Genomic DNA, 16,582 nt, shown 5'->3' with positions numbered 1-16,582 from the left:
CGTTTCTTCTAATTAGGTAATTGTGATAGCAGTTCGCGGCGGACCAAACTTGTCCTAAACCGATCCTCTCGTGCATGAACAAATAACTTTGGAAATGTCAAGATAACCAGACGGCTTTTGCATCTGATACGTATGCGTTCCAATCAGCCGCGATACGGTCGATACTGATAGATACATCTCATCGGATTGCAAGGACAATGAGGTCTTAACTCTTCCTCTGTTCTAACGTCCGTCAGCAGATTACCGATCTTTGTACCCCGATGACCGATCCGAAATTTTTCTTTGTTGCCAAAATTTTATTTTAGGAAGGAAATACAATTTTGTATTTCGATCGTTTTGGTTTTGCTTTGACGATTTCGTAGACGTTTCCAGTAAACGTGAAAATTAAGTCTTTTAGATTTTAATGTTAAGTTACGGTTTTGGAATATGACGATCGTAAGAGTTTCATTGGACAAACTCGAATTTTGTCTAAATTTGAATTTTCTGTACAGCCGGTTTAAGTTGTTAACTATGTAGTTGCACTAGGTTCAATAAGGGGATCACTATCGCTCTGTTTTCTACGTACACTCCTCTCCAAAAGTTTTAGGATATTTAATTCTAATTAATTCTACATCTAATTTTGTAATCAATTTGAGAAACCGATAGAAAATTGTTATAATTCTTTCAATTTATTTCAAAGTTAATTGTATGAAACTGTAACAGGTCGAAGCCCAGTTCCGCCGATTGGCTCAGATACCTAGCGCTAGACGAGCTCGCCTCTCATTGGGCAGTGTTTTTCGTCAATAACTCGTAAACAAAGCCACAAATTGCATTTTAGCTAAGTAAAAAGTTACTTTAAATGACCTCAGGTACCCCTATTTCCGGATGTTAACATAATTATGGAATACTTTGTAGAATTGCTTCTACGACTGGTTTGCGATTCATCTGTCTGAAAATATATTGAATGGTTTGCACAAGTTTCGTTAACCACTTCGTTCGTATAAATAATCTATCAGTGAACTGATTTATGGTGTCAACAACTTGCAAAAGTGTGGCGGGTAGTGTGAATTCGAAGATTATTTTATTTTTCGTGAGTCGGGAAAGTAAGCTGTACTTTCGCGATAATGTAAAATCACAGACGATCGTGAAATTATTGTTAATCACTGATTTAATGAATGAATTATGATTTTACTAATCGCTTCGTGTTTTCAGAATATAAAATGAATTTTCATTTTCTTCCATTATTGCGTAAAACAATGTGACCAAGAATTTCGCCGCGCGCGCGCGATTACGAAGTTGTAGATAGTGCACGAGTTCACATTTTATTGGATCATATTTCCATTATATTTTGGATAAATTTGGATATATATTGAATTATGTTGCATTTTGAATTATATTTCCCTTATACCTGAAAAGGTGTTCAGAAAGATGTAAATATTACTCGAAGTATCTAGAAAATTGTGAATTGGTTCCATTCGTATGTTTTGAAGGACAATACTTGTGCAGCAATCTAATCTCTCTAGTATTGGTGCTGTTTCAGAAAAGATGAGGTTACATAGTTCAGTCAACGGGCATTGATTAATTTGCGATGAATGAATTGTGTAACATCATGTTTTCCGTTACTAGCGAAGTTTAAAGTAAGACAGTAAAATTGTACTTAAAACCCGATTTTTATTATTCATTTTTAATGAAATAAGTCGAGTATAATTCGCAAATGAAAATGGTTGAATTTGTACGAAAAATCATTTATCCCTCTTTTCGAAGATCTCCAATTATTTTTATGAGTTGCTGATGATAAAAATATGAATATATAATGAGAAAATATCGCTTATTTATTCTGCATCGCAGAGTAGATAAAGTCAGCTGCGATGGAAAAGTTTGAAATTGCACTTACTCGACTTCGGCACCGAGTAATTACAGATATTTAAATTGCCGAGGGGAATAGCAACGAAGAAGTTAAGATTACTCAAGCATCCGAAGACTGTTCGTTCTTAAAAACTGATTAATATTAGCTTAGAACGTTTTAGAGTGGGAAATTGCTTAAAGGGTCTTTGCCGCGATCAAATATTACTTATATTTTGAAACAACAGCAGAAGAGAACTAAACATTTGATTGATACATGTTTTTATGATTTTTTTTACAGGACTATGAACTATTTGTTTTTTAAAAGAACAGTATTAATGTTGTTTCATATGTTGTTTAATTAGGTTTTAAACAGCATCGTTTGGAGTTCTTGTTCTTTTAGATGACTTGTCGGTGTGCAGAATTCCTGCTAAACGAGAATATTTTGAACAAAAATTCACAAAAATGCTTAAAACTAAGATATATTCTCCAGGCATTGACGATCGAACATTTCCATTTTTGTGAAAATGATTAAAAAGGCAGTTATTTGTGTTTAACCTACCGAATTTGTACCACAAAATTTGCATGTTTTTTTGTTCATATTTCTTGAAATGATTAAAAACTAGGAAAACATGTGGGTCGTAAATGCCTAATATATACATATATTATACTAAAAGTAACTGCAGAAATCTAAGGTAATCGGTTGATTAAATCTCGAGATATCTTGCACACCGTTTTTAAAGACACAGTTTCGAGAAGAACAAGAACAAATAAATTTCAAAACGTTCCAGCCTTTACAAAACAAATTATCTTTAGGAATAAGAAGCCTGTAGCCGATTCGTATATCTGCGTGCTGTAACATTAAATATATGAAAAATTACGTTCTGAAACTTTAAAAGTAATTTTTCATATTTTTAATGCTATGGCACGCAGGTATACGAATCGGGTACAAGCTTCTTATTTCTAAAAATAATTTGTTGTAACCTTTTGCAATTTATTTTAAAAATTTCAAACTACTATTTCAAACAAAGATGAGGTGATATTTTTTGAAAATTTTGAAATGGTCAGATCCCTTAAGTTGTTTTCTCATTCGACAAGCATGTTACTTCAGTCACGTAGACATATAATAACACAACGGTGAAGATAATGGTCTGCGCACCTATTTTTCCGACCTCTAATAACACAGAACGGAGACGGTCCGAGTGAAACAGTCCTCGAGTTGACGTCGAATAGATTATGGTATGAAGTTTGGATAGCGCAGTACGAAATGATGCTTTAAAGTGATTTCGACCATGTCAACACCATAATGCAATGTGTCACGAGTTATCGCTCCTATTTCCGTTCATCTATCCTTGGTTTCCCTGGTAATCTTTCTGGGGGACTTCTGCCCACGATAACGGGACAATAGTTGGCTTTCACATTAATTATGGTAAATGTTATTCTTATTCTATATTAAATAACGAGGAAATTTACAAGAACTTTTGAATTACGTAAGCAAAACACTGTTACTCCTACTCCTCAATATTGGAAAGTGACCATAAAATTAATGACCATTATAAAAATGTACAGAATGATTATATTAACGGAGAACTTAGAATATTTCTTCATCAGATAGACTGCATTTTACTCGTATCAATAGATCTAATGAAAAAGATGTACGATGCCGTAGTCATGTAACACAATGTGCAGTTATAGATTTAATATTTTTATTCTTTGTTGAGATTAATAAGTAACATTGTTACAGATTTACATTAGACAGTTTAACTTTTCATAAGAGATAAAAATAATTATATATTATATAAAAAGTGGTAATTATATTTCCTTGTTTCTATGTCTGTATATTTATACCCATAGATCTTTATTATGGATTATGGTTTCTTTGCCATGAGGAAATAAAAGACACCATCGTAAAAAGAAAATAAAATTCAGTAAATTCTCCCCAATTGTCCTTCAGCTTGTAAACAAAAATGGATAATTTGGGAAGAGAAGATACGATTATTCGAGCCTCGGTGCTCGTTTTCATAGTAGCTGATTGTCAACAACTATAAAAACGAAACGCAAGGCTCGAATAATCGTATCTCCTCTTTCCAAATTATTCATTTTTGTGTACAATCTGAGCGTCAATTAGGGAGAATTTATTGTATTTAGAATAATTATAACTATTTTCTACAATAAAAAGTACCGTGTATTATAAGTAAAACATTAAAATAAGGATTAACGACTTTACATAATTAAAAACATTCGACCTACAAGTATGTTTGTATATATTATCATAGTTCGTTGATTTTGAACGCAACTGCATATGAATTATTTGTGTACGAGACAAGGAAAACATTGATAAAACGAAAATGGTCTGATAATGTTTATCTATCACGATGAAGAACACGTATGCAAGAACTTTGCCTTTACACTGATATGAAGCTCTGAAATATCAATTTTTTTATCATTTAAGCTAGAAAATAATAATTTCTTAGGACAATGTGAATTTTTAATACAACATTTGTCTTTTGTATGCTAGTTGATTGTCTGGAAGCACAGAAATATGTACAGAAATGTTCAGGAAAGTTTTTCTACGTGTAGTTTATGTTAAAAAAAGGCTATTTATTGTTAGCTAGGCTTAAAACATTTTTTGCACATAGAGAAAATAAACAGTAAGTTTTTTTCGCGTTCCAGCAACGAGCACACATGATTTTTGCCGCTTCTGCCATAAGGTACGATAGACAATTCGGCACGAATCATGTACGCCTGAAGATATACATATAAACATAGCGCCATTGCATTGTGGCGAAATGCTCAAACTATTACCCAAGTTATTCGTGGATGATAATTCCACGGTTTTAACGTAGATGACGCCACTACATTAAACTCGTAGTGGATGCAGGTAACGAAGATTTCTATTATTCTCTTTTTACACAGTGACGAATACACAGACCTATCGAAGTCTTTCTTTTTTTTCTTTTTGTTTTTGTATTTCGCCTGTTCTTGCGTGACTGTTACCATATCATTACTCTCTCTCTCTCTTTCTTTCTTCCTCTCTTTCTCTCTCATTGTAACAAAGGGTTCATCCCGTTTTTTGATAAATAAAGTTATTATTATTATATTAGCACCAGTATTATTATTCCATTATAGCAATAGCACCAGTATTATTAATCCAATAATATTATTCGGTTTACACAGATCAGTCTGTGTAGAAAGCATGGAATGGTAGGAAGAGAATAATAACAATTTTCGTTACCTACATCCAGTATGGGTTTAATATAATAGCGCCATCTATGTTAAAATGCTGAGCTCTTGGAATTATCGTCGATGAATAATTTTGATGTTTGAGCATTAGTTTAAGCATTTCGCCACTACGTGCAATGACGATGTTTTTGTATTTTCAGGGGCAGACGATTCGTGCCGGATTTTACATCGTAACTTACGGCGAGAGGGATAAGAATAATGTCTTCCTGTTGTTTTTAACAATAAATAAATTTATTCTGTATGACATAAATGCAGGAGATCCTCCGCAACATTTCTATACATTTCTATGTGTAAATTTCCTTGATAAAAGCGATTCAAATTCTTTGAAGATAGCGGAGACATCGATGCTCCGTAGAACATATACCTCGCAAGAAAATAATTTAAAAAAGAGAGATCACTCAAGTCGACACTGATATTTTTTCATAAAAATATACTACTGGTTATACTACATAAAAGTAACTATTAATGTACGTGTCTTTAATCGATTAAATATTTACAAATCTTAACTTTATTGCCGGTAAATTGATAAAGGGAAAGGAGTTATTAAAAACAATTTTAGTTTACTTCTTTTCTTTACTATTACATTTTGAAATGAGTATTTCGTAAAATTTTTAAAACGCTGCCGTCTCAACGAACAATTGTAATCGAACAACTATGAGTCTCCCAGTAACTGGTATGATTCGAAAATTCTTATCTGCCTTCGCCAACATGAGATTATCCACACTGATCTATTCCTTATCTTTATTTTTATATTTGTCTATTCGTTTACCTGCTATTTATCTAATTCATTGTTACCTTTTGTCAATGCATTTTGCGTTTTAATAAAATGTACTATTTCATCAATTTATATTCCAGGAAAATGCTAGTCACGCCTTAATCATTTAATTCCCTTCTACACACTTGCGCAAATCATGAGTGTGAAAACTGAGAAGTATGGTTCCAGAGTTTGCAGAAGTAAAAATTCGGATAAATGCGAAAGTATTTTCGAATCGAATCCGATGTTTCCTCGAAGCAACGTGTCTTAGTAATTCGTAATTAATTCGTAAGTAATTCGTACGTAATTACATTCACAACAATGTAATCGAAACCCCCGGTTGCAGACGTGCGATTATTAAAAGGATTAAGCCTACGTGAACGATTTGTACGCAGCAGGTATGTTATTTGAGAAATGTCTTAATTAGAATACTCGACGCGATAGAAAGGAAACGCGCAAGCTCCTGCAAAACGTTTTAGTACGACCTTCTAGGTAAACGTACTGCTCGGAAACGGCAAAGGTGTTTAGTTCGGGTCGACTGCAATTTGAACGGACGCCTTCGTTACACGCACAATTAATTACTGGGACGTAACTGATAGCGCAACACGGGAATCGTACGCAATAGCGGATGGAATTTTCGAATTTTTCAAATTCGTTTCTCGCGGGGAAAACTGTATCTCGTCTTCGCAAGTTTCAAGTCCAAGCTGCGTTCGCTTCCGATTAGAACATAGACGATAACAGTTTACTCAGGAACGAAAACCGTGTACAATGGAGGATGAAAAATCCGATATCGATAATGTCTTGTAACGTGCACAGCAAGATAACAGTGTTTGACGCATGCATGGGACTGATTAAACGGACAGGTCATCTGTCGGTTCGATGGAATAATTGTGAACGTTTCGAATTTCGTCGACGTCATCGTGCAACACGTCACAGAATTTCGTTAAGAATTTCTTAAATTCTTGGACATCATTGGATTCACGTCCGCCACGATTCTTCGGAGATGACAGCTCATTCGGTCGTTTCAATTCATCGCTGGGAACACTCAAAATACAATTAGGTCGCGTCCTATTAAATGTCAGATCATTCGAAGAGAACCGGTGAAAAGTATGCACTTTTGCCAACGCGTCTCCGACAGATAAATAAAATGCAATTAGTCTCTAGACCGAGCAATTGGCGACCGGTAAGAAATCCGATATCTCGAGTGACCGAACAGAGATTCGGTTCGAGAAAAGCTGGTGACCAGCATCAGCAGCAGCAGCAGGAGCGACCGAGTGTCATAAATTTCCGTTCTCCTGGTCCCGACAAAAAGGTCCGAGAAACAGATTTTATGGTATCGCCTGGTTTCGCAACGAGCCTGAATTCCGGCCGATAGATTGGCCATTGTTACACATGTCTTGGGCTGGCACGCAGCTTTGACATCAAAAATCGTTCGAGGGACACCGGTCGGTGGATGGAGCGAGATCGCCGGAGAAAAATCGCGAGGGGAGGGAAAGAGAAAAAGAGAGACTCGCTCTCTAGCTGTGTTGTGAAAGTTATCCAGGAGTGGAAGGCAAGGGGGGGCCCTGGATCGCTTCTGGTACCTCTGGTAGATCGTGGCTAAGCCAGTCGCTCGTTCGCCGCTCACCTAAACGGCTTTCACCTGGCCGATTACGAGAAGATTCTTGGCCCCGTCGATCGAGAACGATTTTTGCTGTTCACGTCCACCGTCCACCGTGCGTATGCACACGAAAATCCCGGGTTTACGTGGCCGGTGATCGGTGATCGACCCGAACATCGGCATCGTGTCCGGATGGTGACTCGTGTCGCCTCGAAGGAAATCGTGTCGCCTTGAAGGAAACCGTGTTTCCATGCGAGGAGCACCAGGTGACCAAGGATTCGCGAGCGGAACCAGCTTCCCGAAAACGCTGCTCATCGGTGCAGGAAGTGTGTCTTTGACTTCTGTGACGCGTGTCTCGACGTCTCGTCGGTAGCTAGTGGAGGATCCGCTTCCGTCCAGCAGGTATGCGCCTTTGCTATTTCCGTGGACCGCGCGCGGGACTAAACTGTTAACCTCGGTCATCGGTTTTTCCATCGATCGTTCTCCTTCCCTTTTCTCTTTCCGTTTCGAGTTCTTTCGATCCCGATGCGCGATCGATAGGACACCGACCGGATTGCGATCGTTTCGAAGTATGCGGCCGATTCTTTGAAGTGAACGTTGGTTACTCCAGCGCGAGTTGACTTTCTATTGTAGATCGAAGTCACGGGGTTTCGTAATTCCTTGGTCGATCCGATTGGTTCTGATGCTATCCCGCGCGATGACAACTGTTTTACTCGGAAAGGAAAGTTTATCGAAGCGTGTCCATGTCGCATATTATAGATGAAAATACAGCGATGCGTGTTCTGAACGAAATTGTCCTTTAGACGCGACGACTTCGAAACGAACTCGGATTAAACGAGAAACTGCAGTTATCAAATTATTGATGTTAGGAAGTCGATTAAAATCCTGTTAACCCCATTTCATCCTGATCGTTCGGCACTGTCGAAAACCAGACATTAATGATAATTGATAGACCAACAAGTCGCTCCACGTAATATACTCTAATAATTTCTTTTCGATACACTTCTTACAATCTCTACGAATCGTCTCAGAAAAATAGTCAAACTCGAACTGCTCGACTTCCACGTGGAGCATACCCTTTCGACCAGTTTCTAAGACAACGTTCCCGTTCGCATCGGCACACAAATACTTTCGATGATAACGGTAATTGAAGCGAGCGTGCGATCGAATTGATATAAGACGCGTCGCCCTAACATTCACGAGCGATCTATCAGACGAAGTATCGAAAGTAGAGCAGCATTGTTACGCTGACAGTAGAGGATTCTGAACGCGTTTGGAATCATTCGCCGATAACGGGCCGAAAATGTGGAGCGCAACGCGAGGGAAATACGGAGCGCGGCGTCGTCGTTTCATTAAACTTTTTCTCGGCCAATTAGACAATCGTCTAATTAAGACAACGCCGGGACACGATAGTAAACAGGCCTGTCGGCGCGGAAAAGTTACGAAAGCCGGAGAAAATCGTGGCCCGGTGTACCGGCGGCGCGGTCGAAGTTATTAAAAAACAGGACGGGTCTGCTAATTTGTTCCATGACTGCGAACAGAAGAAAAAGAGAAAAAGAGGAAAAAGAACCCGCGTATCCCCGCCGGCGGCGTTCTCTCCTTTCGCTAGCCTAACAGTGGGAATGCGTGATTTCTATGTCAAGACACAGCGGCTCGCGTCTCGCGGCGCTTTCATTGATCATTTTGCAAGACAAACGCGCGAACCTGTAACGGTATTGAAAAACCGACGCGGCGGAGGCGTGAGGTGGAAATTAGATATTTATAGGAGACGTCATCGTCGTTACTCAACCGACTTCTTTCTTCTTACTCTCGCCGACGTTCATCCCTTTCCTTTACCTCGTCGAGCCAGGAATGTTGATATAATTCGCGAAGTCGGCGCGTATCTTGTAGCCCGTATGCTTGATCACATATTGCGCAATTGGATTGCATAAAAATAATTTACTGCGGTACTTCGACTGCTCCTATCGCAATTTCATTCGTTACTATTTGATAGATCGTGTTTCCGGATTTTTATGTTTTTAGTCATTGAATTGTCTGTCTACGCTCGACGCGGCAAGTATGTTGATAGCTTTTCAAACGGAATAACTTCATTGAAATTGGTTCAAATGGGTTGAATTTCTTTTGGACGACAGAGGGACTTGTTTTCTAGACAATGACTGAAATGCTTTTTTTTTATTTTGCTATTTTTTTGGAATGACAAAAAAAAAATAAAAACTCATGCTCTTTAACTTTTTTGTCTGGGCCTATGACGAATATTTAAAAAATGCGTTTTTTGAATTTGAAAAACTGCAGATTTCTGAGTTGTTGATTAAAATGGTCAAAAATCGTGACAAAACTGCGATTCTCACGATTTTTAATCGTTCACAGCTTACTTAAAGATCAACCAATTTCTATACAATTCTCAACATGCATATAAGTCACCAGGATCTACAAAACGCATTTTTTAAATTTTCGTTATAGGCTAAAATAAAAAGATTAAAGAACGAGAGTTTTTTATTTTTTGTTTGCTATTCCAAATAGTAGCAAAATAAAAATGAGTAGTCTACTCATTGTCTAAGGAACTAGACCCTCTGTCACCCAAAAAAAATTTAAGTCCTTTAGACCAATTTTGAAAAAGTTATTCCGTTTGTAAAGCTCTCAACATATTTCTCGCAGCGAATTTTTGATTGAACACGTTTCGTTATTTCTTCCAGTCTATAGATACCAAATTCTCCCTAATTGGCGCATATATTGCGCACAAAAATAGACAATTTGGGAAGAGGAGATACGATTTTTGAAGCCTTGCGGCTCGTTTTTATAGTTGCTGACGATCGATAACTATAAAAACTGGCTGCGAGGCTCGAATAATCGCATCTCCTCTTACCAAATTGTTGATTTTTGTATATAATCTGAGTGTCAATTAGGGAGAATTTACTGTATTTATTACAATTACTACAGTATATAGATTGTATTCATTTATAACGAATGAACATTTATAAATAAATTGCGGATCATTATACAAAATAAAAACTTCACGCAACGATCCAAAGAAACTGAAATTAAATAACAATAAGCTGTTTTATTTAATAATTTCGTTAAGTTAGAAATGATGAAACAATATTATTAAATTCTTCTCATGTCTTCACAATTTTCCATTTCAGCTACTCATTTTTGCCATAAATGAAAATAAAATCTGTATAAGTGACTTTTTCTTTAAAATAAATAAAGAAGTTTGTACCTTGTTCGATTTTTATAAAATAACATACGAAAGTGTGTCAGTTTTGATTTGTTCCTAAAGTAACGTAATCATTGTCTAGTGGGATGAATGTTTGCAATAACAAATTGTTCTTTTAATTCAATCATGGAAAGGGAAATATGGATGAGTAACGGAATGAGTTTCTTGGTGATTTCATATACGAAAGCAACTAAACAATTCTAACGTTTATTATCCGATAAGCTGACATTCGCGTGACATTTGTTTCTGTTCTTATCCGTTATCTTTGAATGAAGTGATGAGTGTATGTAACCGTGAATAAAACGTTTATAATTTCTACTTAAAAAGTCTCGTAAAAATAAAGATGTTGGATGCGATCTTATAGGTGGATCGTATTTTCCCAAGAATTTTGTATCCTCATGAAAATCGTGCTTTGCACGGAGTACCTTGAAGGACGCTGAAAAAAAGTACTGACCTGCATTCTTAGAGATAATTGATAGTATTTTATCAGTATTGCAACGAATCATGATCGTGCGAGATATCTGATAGCATTACTCATAGTTTCTTTTATTAAAACATTGTCAGTCGATCAGGTTAATCACAAGTGTATACAGACAGTAATTCATTGTTCGTTCAGTTTCCGTGAAAAAGGTGACGCGTATTCCGCGCAGTTAATTACGGTGATTGAAATGTGAAATTCGCTTATTTTCGAGAAACGGAGATTTTTTGGATTTCAAGGGAATCTTCATATTCGGGAACGTTATGACGGGAGTAGCGTTCAGGTAATCAAATTCACAGATATATCTATATTTATATACGTGATCGAACTATTCGAATGAAATGTGATATATTCGAGCCTATCGATTTCAACAGGTTGTAAGAGACATACTTGCGATACGTGCAACGCAATTTCTAACATAGCTTCATTCTAACACAAACTGAAGGTACATCGATATCAAATTTCACTGTCCGTTTTGATCTTCTAGTTATTTATTTATAAATCTTCGACATTTCTTAACACAGAATTTTTCAACTTAACTAGTTTCATTGTACGTTTTAGGTAGATGTTACTATTAGATATTGATTAAATTGCATGAAACTCATAGCATACTTTCAAACACTTGTAATTATGTCTGCTTGACATTGCATTGCACTTAACAAATTATTTATATAACACAATCTCGAGTACTTAGCGACTATGAATCATTATATAGGTACTGAATCATCAATAAATTGTCACTAAAAATATTATAATTATATTATGGTTTTCTGACCATATTTACAAAATATTTACAAAATAACGTAATTCTTACGAAAAATAGCGCATATTTAACTTAATTTTAAAATTTCATTCAAGCTTATATTTGTATCATGTTGCATGTACATTGCGTTTATAAATGTTTCACTGCAGAAACTGCACAAAGGAAACGTAACTGTGTTTCTGCGTGCCGCACTATCGAAATAATATCAGAAACCTTTTACAATGAGCACATAGAACTGGTATGAATAATGCAGAATATATATTACGGTGCTATATTACATTATAACATTATAACACCCGCCTCGAACGAGCGTAGCTCTTTGAAAATTGCACGTCATTCTCGTGGTTTACTTTCGCCCTTCCGTTATGTTTTTTTTTTAGCATCTTTGAGATAAAGCCACGCTTCCGCGTGACATGTTAAGGGTTTACAATACATCTAAGAAAAATTCATTTTACATCTAAATTATATTTATTCGGTAATTATTATTACCGTTGCAAATATAATAACAATATACACTAAAATAACTCAGTAACATTATAGCATTAAACTAACTAGATTGCGGGATCACTATACAAAATAAAAATTTGCTGCAACAATCGGAAGACACAGAAACCAGATCGTAATAATTGCGCAGAAGTAGAAACTTTATCGACGCCTTTAATTGTAATCTTTCTGCTGCATTAGATTTCTTTATTTAAACAGTATCAATATTGTAAAAATTTCCCGTTACCGTTTCTAATTTTCTTCGAGTACTCTCGTATCTTGGAATTGATGCAAGATAAACTATTTATAAGCTATATAATTACTGGATTGCGGATTTGATGATTTTATGACAAAAACGAGTAGATCTAAATACAAAATAAACTGTCCAATAATTTAAGAAATTGTGTTATTTTCGATTCATCGCAATCGTTAAACAGATAAATGATAACTCTTGTATTTTAAAATATTTAGATATTATTGACATTAGAGTATTAGAATGTATTTTAGAATTAATGTAGATAATTTTTATTTTGCATAAAAATTTACAGTTTAATAATTTCAAGCTAGTACAATCTGTCTGCTTCGAAAACTCTTAACACTAGAAGGTTGGATTTACTCGAACTTTGCACGATTTTTATTATAATATACATGGTGACCCATTTAAATCGATCCAATCAAATATCTTCGAAATTCAAATATCTTCTTCGCCAATGATTTTTCACAATAAATGCCTTAGTATGTTTATGAGATGAATGGCGAGATGAATCGACTAGTATAATAAAAAGTATATGATTCCATTAAAAAAAATACAGTTGCTATTCATACGTCTTCGATGCGTTCATCTAGAAAAATCTTATTAATATCAGGTTACGTGCCCTCTAAAACCATTCAAATTTCGTTTGAAACATTCTTTTAGTATCGTTGTCGGTTTCGAAGATATTTGACTGAATCGATTTGAATGGGTCATCCTGTATGCTTCAACGAAGAAGTTTACAGAAACATTTCTCACAGAAATATTACTATAATTACAATAAATGTGATAGAACAAAAATCGGCAGTTTTATCGTTAAAGTAGCCTGCGGCGAAGCTGAAACTTTATGATCTTAATTGACAGACCGCCGTTGCGGGTGTAAAAATGTCGGGCATACCTGTTCGCGTGCGTTAATGGATTAAGAAAGCGATCGAGGATGACAAAGTCTAGTGAATCACTGTGCGTGGGAATCACGCGGCGTACTGAGACATAGTAACCCATTAGGGGCCGGGATAAATGAGGAAACGCGGCTGCGGATACGGGAAAAATGTTCATTTATATAGAAGCGACGATGCTCGCCGGGGAACCGGTTAATCGTGCCATACGTCTTTGTACGTGCGCTCCTCGTCGAATCGATTCGAAATATCCTCCGAGGCAAGGTCATTCCTTTCTCCCTAGTCTCGTGTTCTTCTGCGAAACTGTCTCCCTTTTCTTCGTTCGGTGATTCATCTGCACGCATGCCGCTGAAATTCTTCCTCGCGATTCCGCCACCGAAATCCGGATCGTTTCTCTTCTATTTTTCCCAGGATCGTCGAAAGCCGAGACGACGACGGTGCCGGGAGGGTGGCTCGTTCAGTTCCGCGTTCAGTTTCTTCAAAGTGTTCGACGATCATCGGATGGCGAACCTTCGCGGATCTCCTCGCGCTCATGCTCGTCCGAGTGATTTAGTAGACACAAAAGTTTTAACGGCGCCGCTGGCCAGGCGAACGCTTGCACGGGGTGTATTGGACGCAAAGGCTGTTTTTGTTCAAGGCTGTCGAACACTCTTTTAATGACAGGCTACGCGACAAGGCCTCGGACAACCCCCGGCGCTCCAAGTACTCGCCGAATGTACGACCGACTCGTTCGCAAAGCCTTCAGAAAGTTATGAAATGTTTATTGCGGTTTTACGCGATTTTTAGGAGGTGCAGTCAGTCACAAGTCTATGTGTCTCGAGAGACCCTTCTCCTGTGATCGGTGTAAGAGTTTACAATTTTTCTTCATTGAACGCTAAAACTGACTAACAAAGCCTCGACAAGCGATAATGGTTTTACAGTAAATTCTTCCTAATTGACGCTCAGATTGTGCCCAAAAATGGACAACTTAGGAAAAGGAGATACAATTATTCGAGCCTTGCTGCTCATTTTTATAGTTACCGATTGTCAATAATTATAAAAACGAAACTCAAGGCTCGAATACAAGGTTCCTCTTTTCAAATTGTCCATTTCTGTGTACAATCTGAGCGTCAATTAGGGAGAATTTACAGTATTGGGATTGGGATTTTTCACGATTTTAGCTGGAGATAGTAAGCCATGAAGGTCTATACAGGGTGTCCTTGAAAGATATGTACAAGCAGATACCAGGCGATTAATCATAAAAAGCATACAAAAAATATGGGATAGCTTTCTTTGTTTGGGTTTTAGTTCCTGAGAAAATCAACTTTGAATATTCAAACATGAATTCTTTTTTTTGTCATTCCGAGTAATAGCAAAATTAAAGAAAAAGCATTCTAGTTATGGTCTAGTGGACTGGTCCCTCTATCATCTGAGAAAAATTCGAGCAGTTTAGTCTAGTTCTAAAGAAGTTATTGCATTTTAAAAGCTGTCCGGACATTAAACGATGATACAGTGACTCTCTTTATTTATCGGACAACTTTTAAAACGCAATAGCTTTTTTCTAGAACAGGACAAAACGGCTGGAATACTGCTTCTTTTTTAAATTTTGCTATTGCTTGGAATGACAAACAAAAAATAAAAAACTCGTGTTTGAATATTCAAACTCGGTTTTCTCGGTAACTAAAATCCCCAACAAGAAAAGCTATTCTATATTTTTTCATGTTCTTTTTTTTATGAGGATTACCCGTATGTATATCTTCCGTGAACGTTGCAAGATTTTACAATTTTTCTTTATTGAGCACTAAAACTGACTCGGGTTTGCAAAGCTTTCAAGAGATTGCGGAAATGCTAGATATTTCGAAATGGATCATCCCTGGCTAGCTCTGAAAATAAATTTTCGTCGCCAGACAACTTCGTGAAACGAATTTCATTGAGATTCGTACGATTCAAAGAGTATTAAAAGGAATAATCACTTGATTTACAGTTACAGTACCATTTCACATTACAGTTACAGTACCATTAACTAAATCACCCCGATTTTGTCTGAATCACCCTGACGTATTTCAACACCAGCAATCCAATTTATTTGAAATCTCCTCGCAGAAAGTTTTCCTAAGTATTTCTTCCTTCTTTGAATTAAAACCAAATTAATATTCAGTACATTTTATTTGTACGTGCTAAAAAAGATTCTATAATCAAAACTTAAACTAATATCTCAATATTGTCAGTTTTTTCCTTTTGCGATATTTTTATCTATATAGGTCATACAATAATCGTATTCATGTGAATTAAAAATTCTTCTGCCTGTTTTTTTTGGCAGAGGAACGCAACAGCTGATTTCATGGCTGTCCTGTGGACAAATTTTTTCGGGGTATTTTAACCTTTAACAGATTCGTTATTTGCATATAAAAATATTCTAATCAATAATCAATAAAGAAATAAGGACAGTAATCTTCGTTTTTAAAAATTCCTTATCTTTGGGAAATTATGTAGAAAGATGCTTTAATTGTCGAAAAACATGAAGGTTTATTTTGAAAGAGTGACCTAAGTCCATTTATTTTAAAATCCAGATATTTCAGGATCTTGCGTCTTCATAAATTTAAAAATATTGGTAACTGATAACATGGTGGTATAATGTTTTTGCGTTTCTAAGGATTATTGTGTTGTAAAGGCTTCGCTGAGAAATGAAATCATATATAACGCGTAGAAATGTAAATAGTAAAATAGCTAGCTTGATGTTCTTGGAAAATGGATTTAGGCTCATATAAATGAACGGTTTATGTAAACAATTGCTCCAGAATCAAGGAGTTCGTTAATACAACGAATATTTAAATTTTGCTACTTAATTAAATTCGTTAATATTGCGATACAATCACGCTAAATCTTAAATAACCCAGATTCAATGCTTCATATTTTAAATACCGCAAGATTCTGGAAAATTCTCCAGGTACTTATCGTTTCCTCTAATTTAATTTAATGAAATGTGAAATGTATTTCTAGGTATTTATTTTATTGTTTAATCGTTAATACGCGAGAACAAAATTTTAACCCAATTTCAAAGTAATTAACTACATTCGTATTTAACAGTAAAGTGCCAGTTT

The 16,582-nt window shown here is 36.1% G+C and overlaps 1 protein-coding gene across 10 annotated transcripts in view; it reads left to right on the top strand.

Annotated features, from left to right (window-relative positions):
- Nucleotides 1–7,422: 7,422 nt before the first annotated feature.
- The window catches only part of kkv (hyaluronan synthase-like protein kkv), a 51,900-nt gene continuing 42,740 nt past the window's right edge, over nucleotides 7,423–16,582 (top strand). For 9 of the 10 annotated variants that reach the window (XM_076523961.1, XM_076523960.1, XM_076523968.1 and 6 more), the window contains exon 1: nucleotides 11,202–11,393. In XM_076523961.1, coding sequence (XP_076380076.1) covers nucleotides 11,374–11,393 — 20 coding nt within the window. In that variant the 5' untranslated portion in view covers nucleotides 11,202–11,373. Of the gene's footprint in view, nucleotides 7,821–11,201; nucleotides 11,394–16,582 lie in introns of those variants that run through there. The other variant, XM_076523966.1, reaches the window with a different exon arrangement.

This window comes from Megalopta genalis, chromosome 7, assembly GCF_051020955.1.
Source record: "Megalopta genalis isolate 19385.01 chromosome 7, iyMegGena1_principal, whole genome shotgun sequence".
NCBI classification, from domain to species: domain Eukaryota; kingdom Metazoa; phylum Arthropoda; class Insecta; order Hymenoptera; family Halictidae; genus Megalopta; species Megalopta genalis.
Note: the sequence above shows the minus strand (reverse complement) of the source record. Positions and strands in the feature narration are given on the sequence as shown.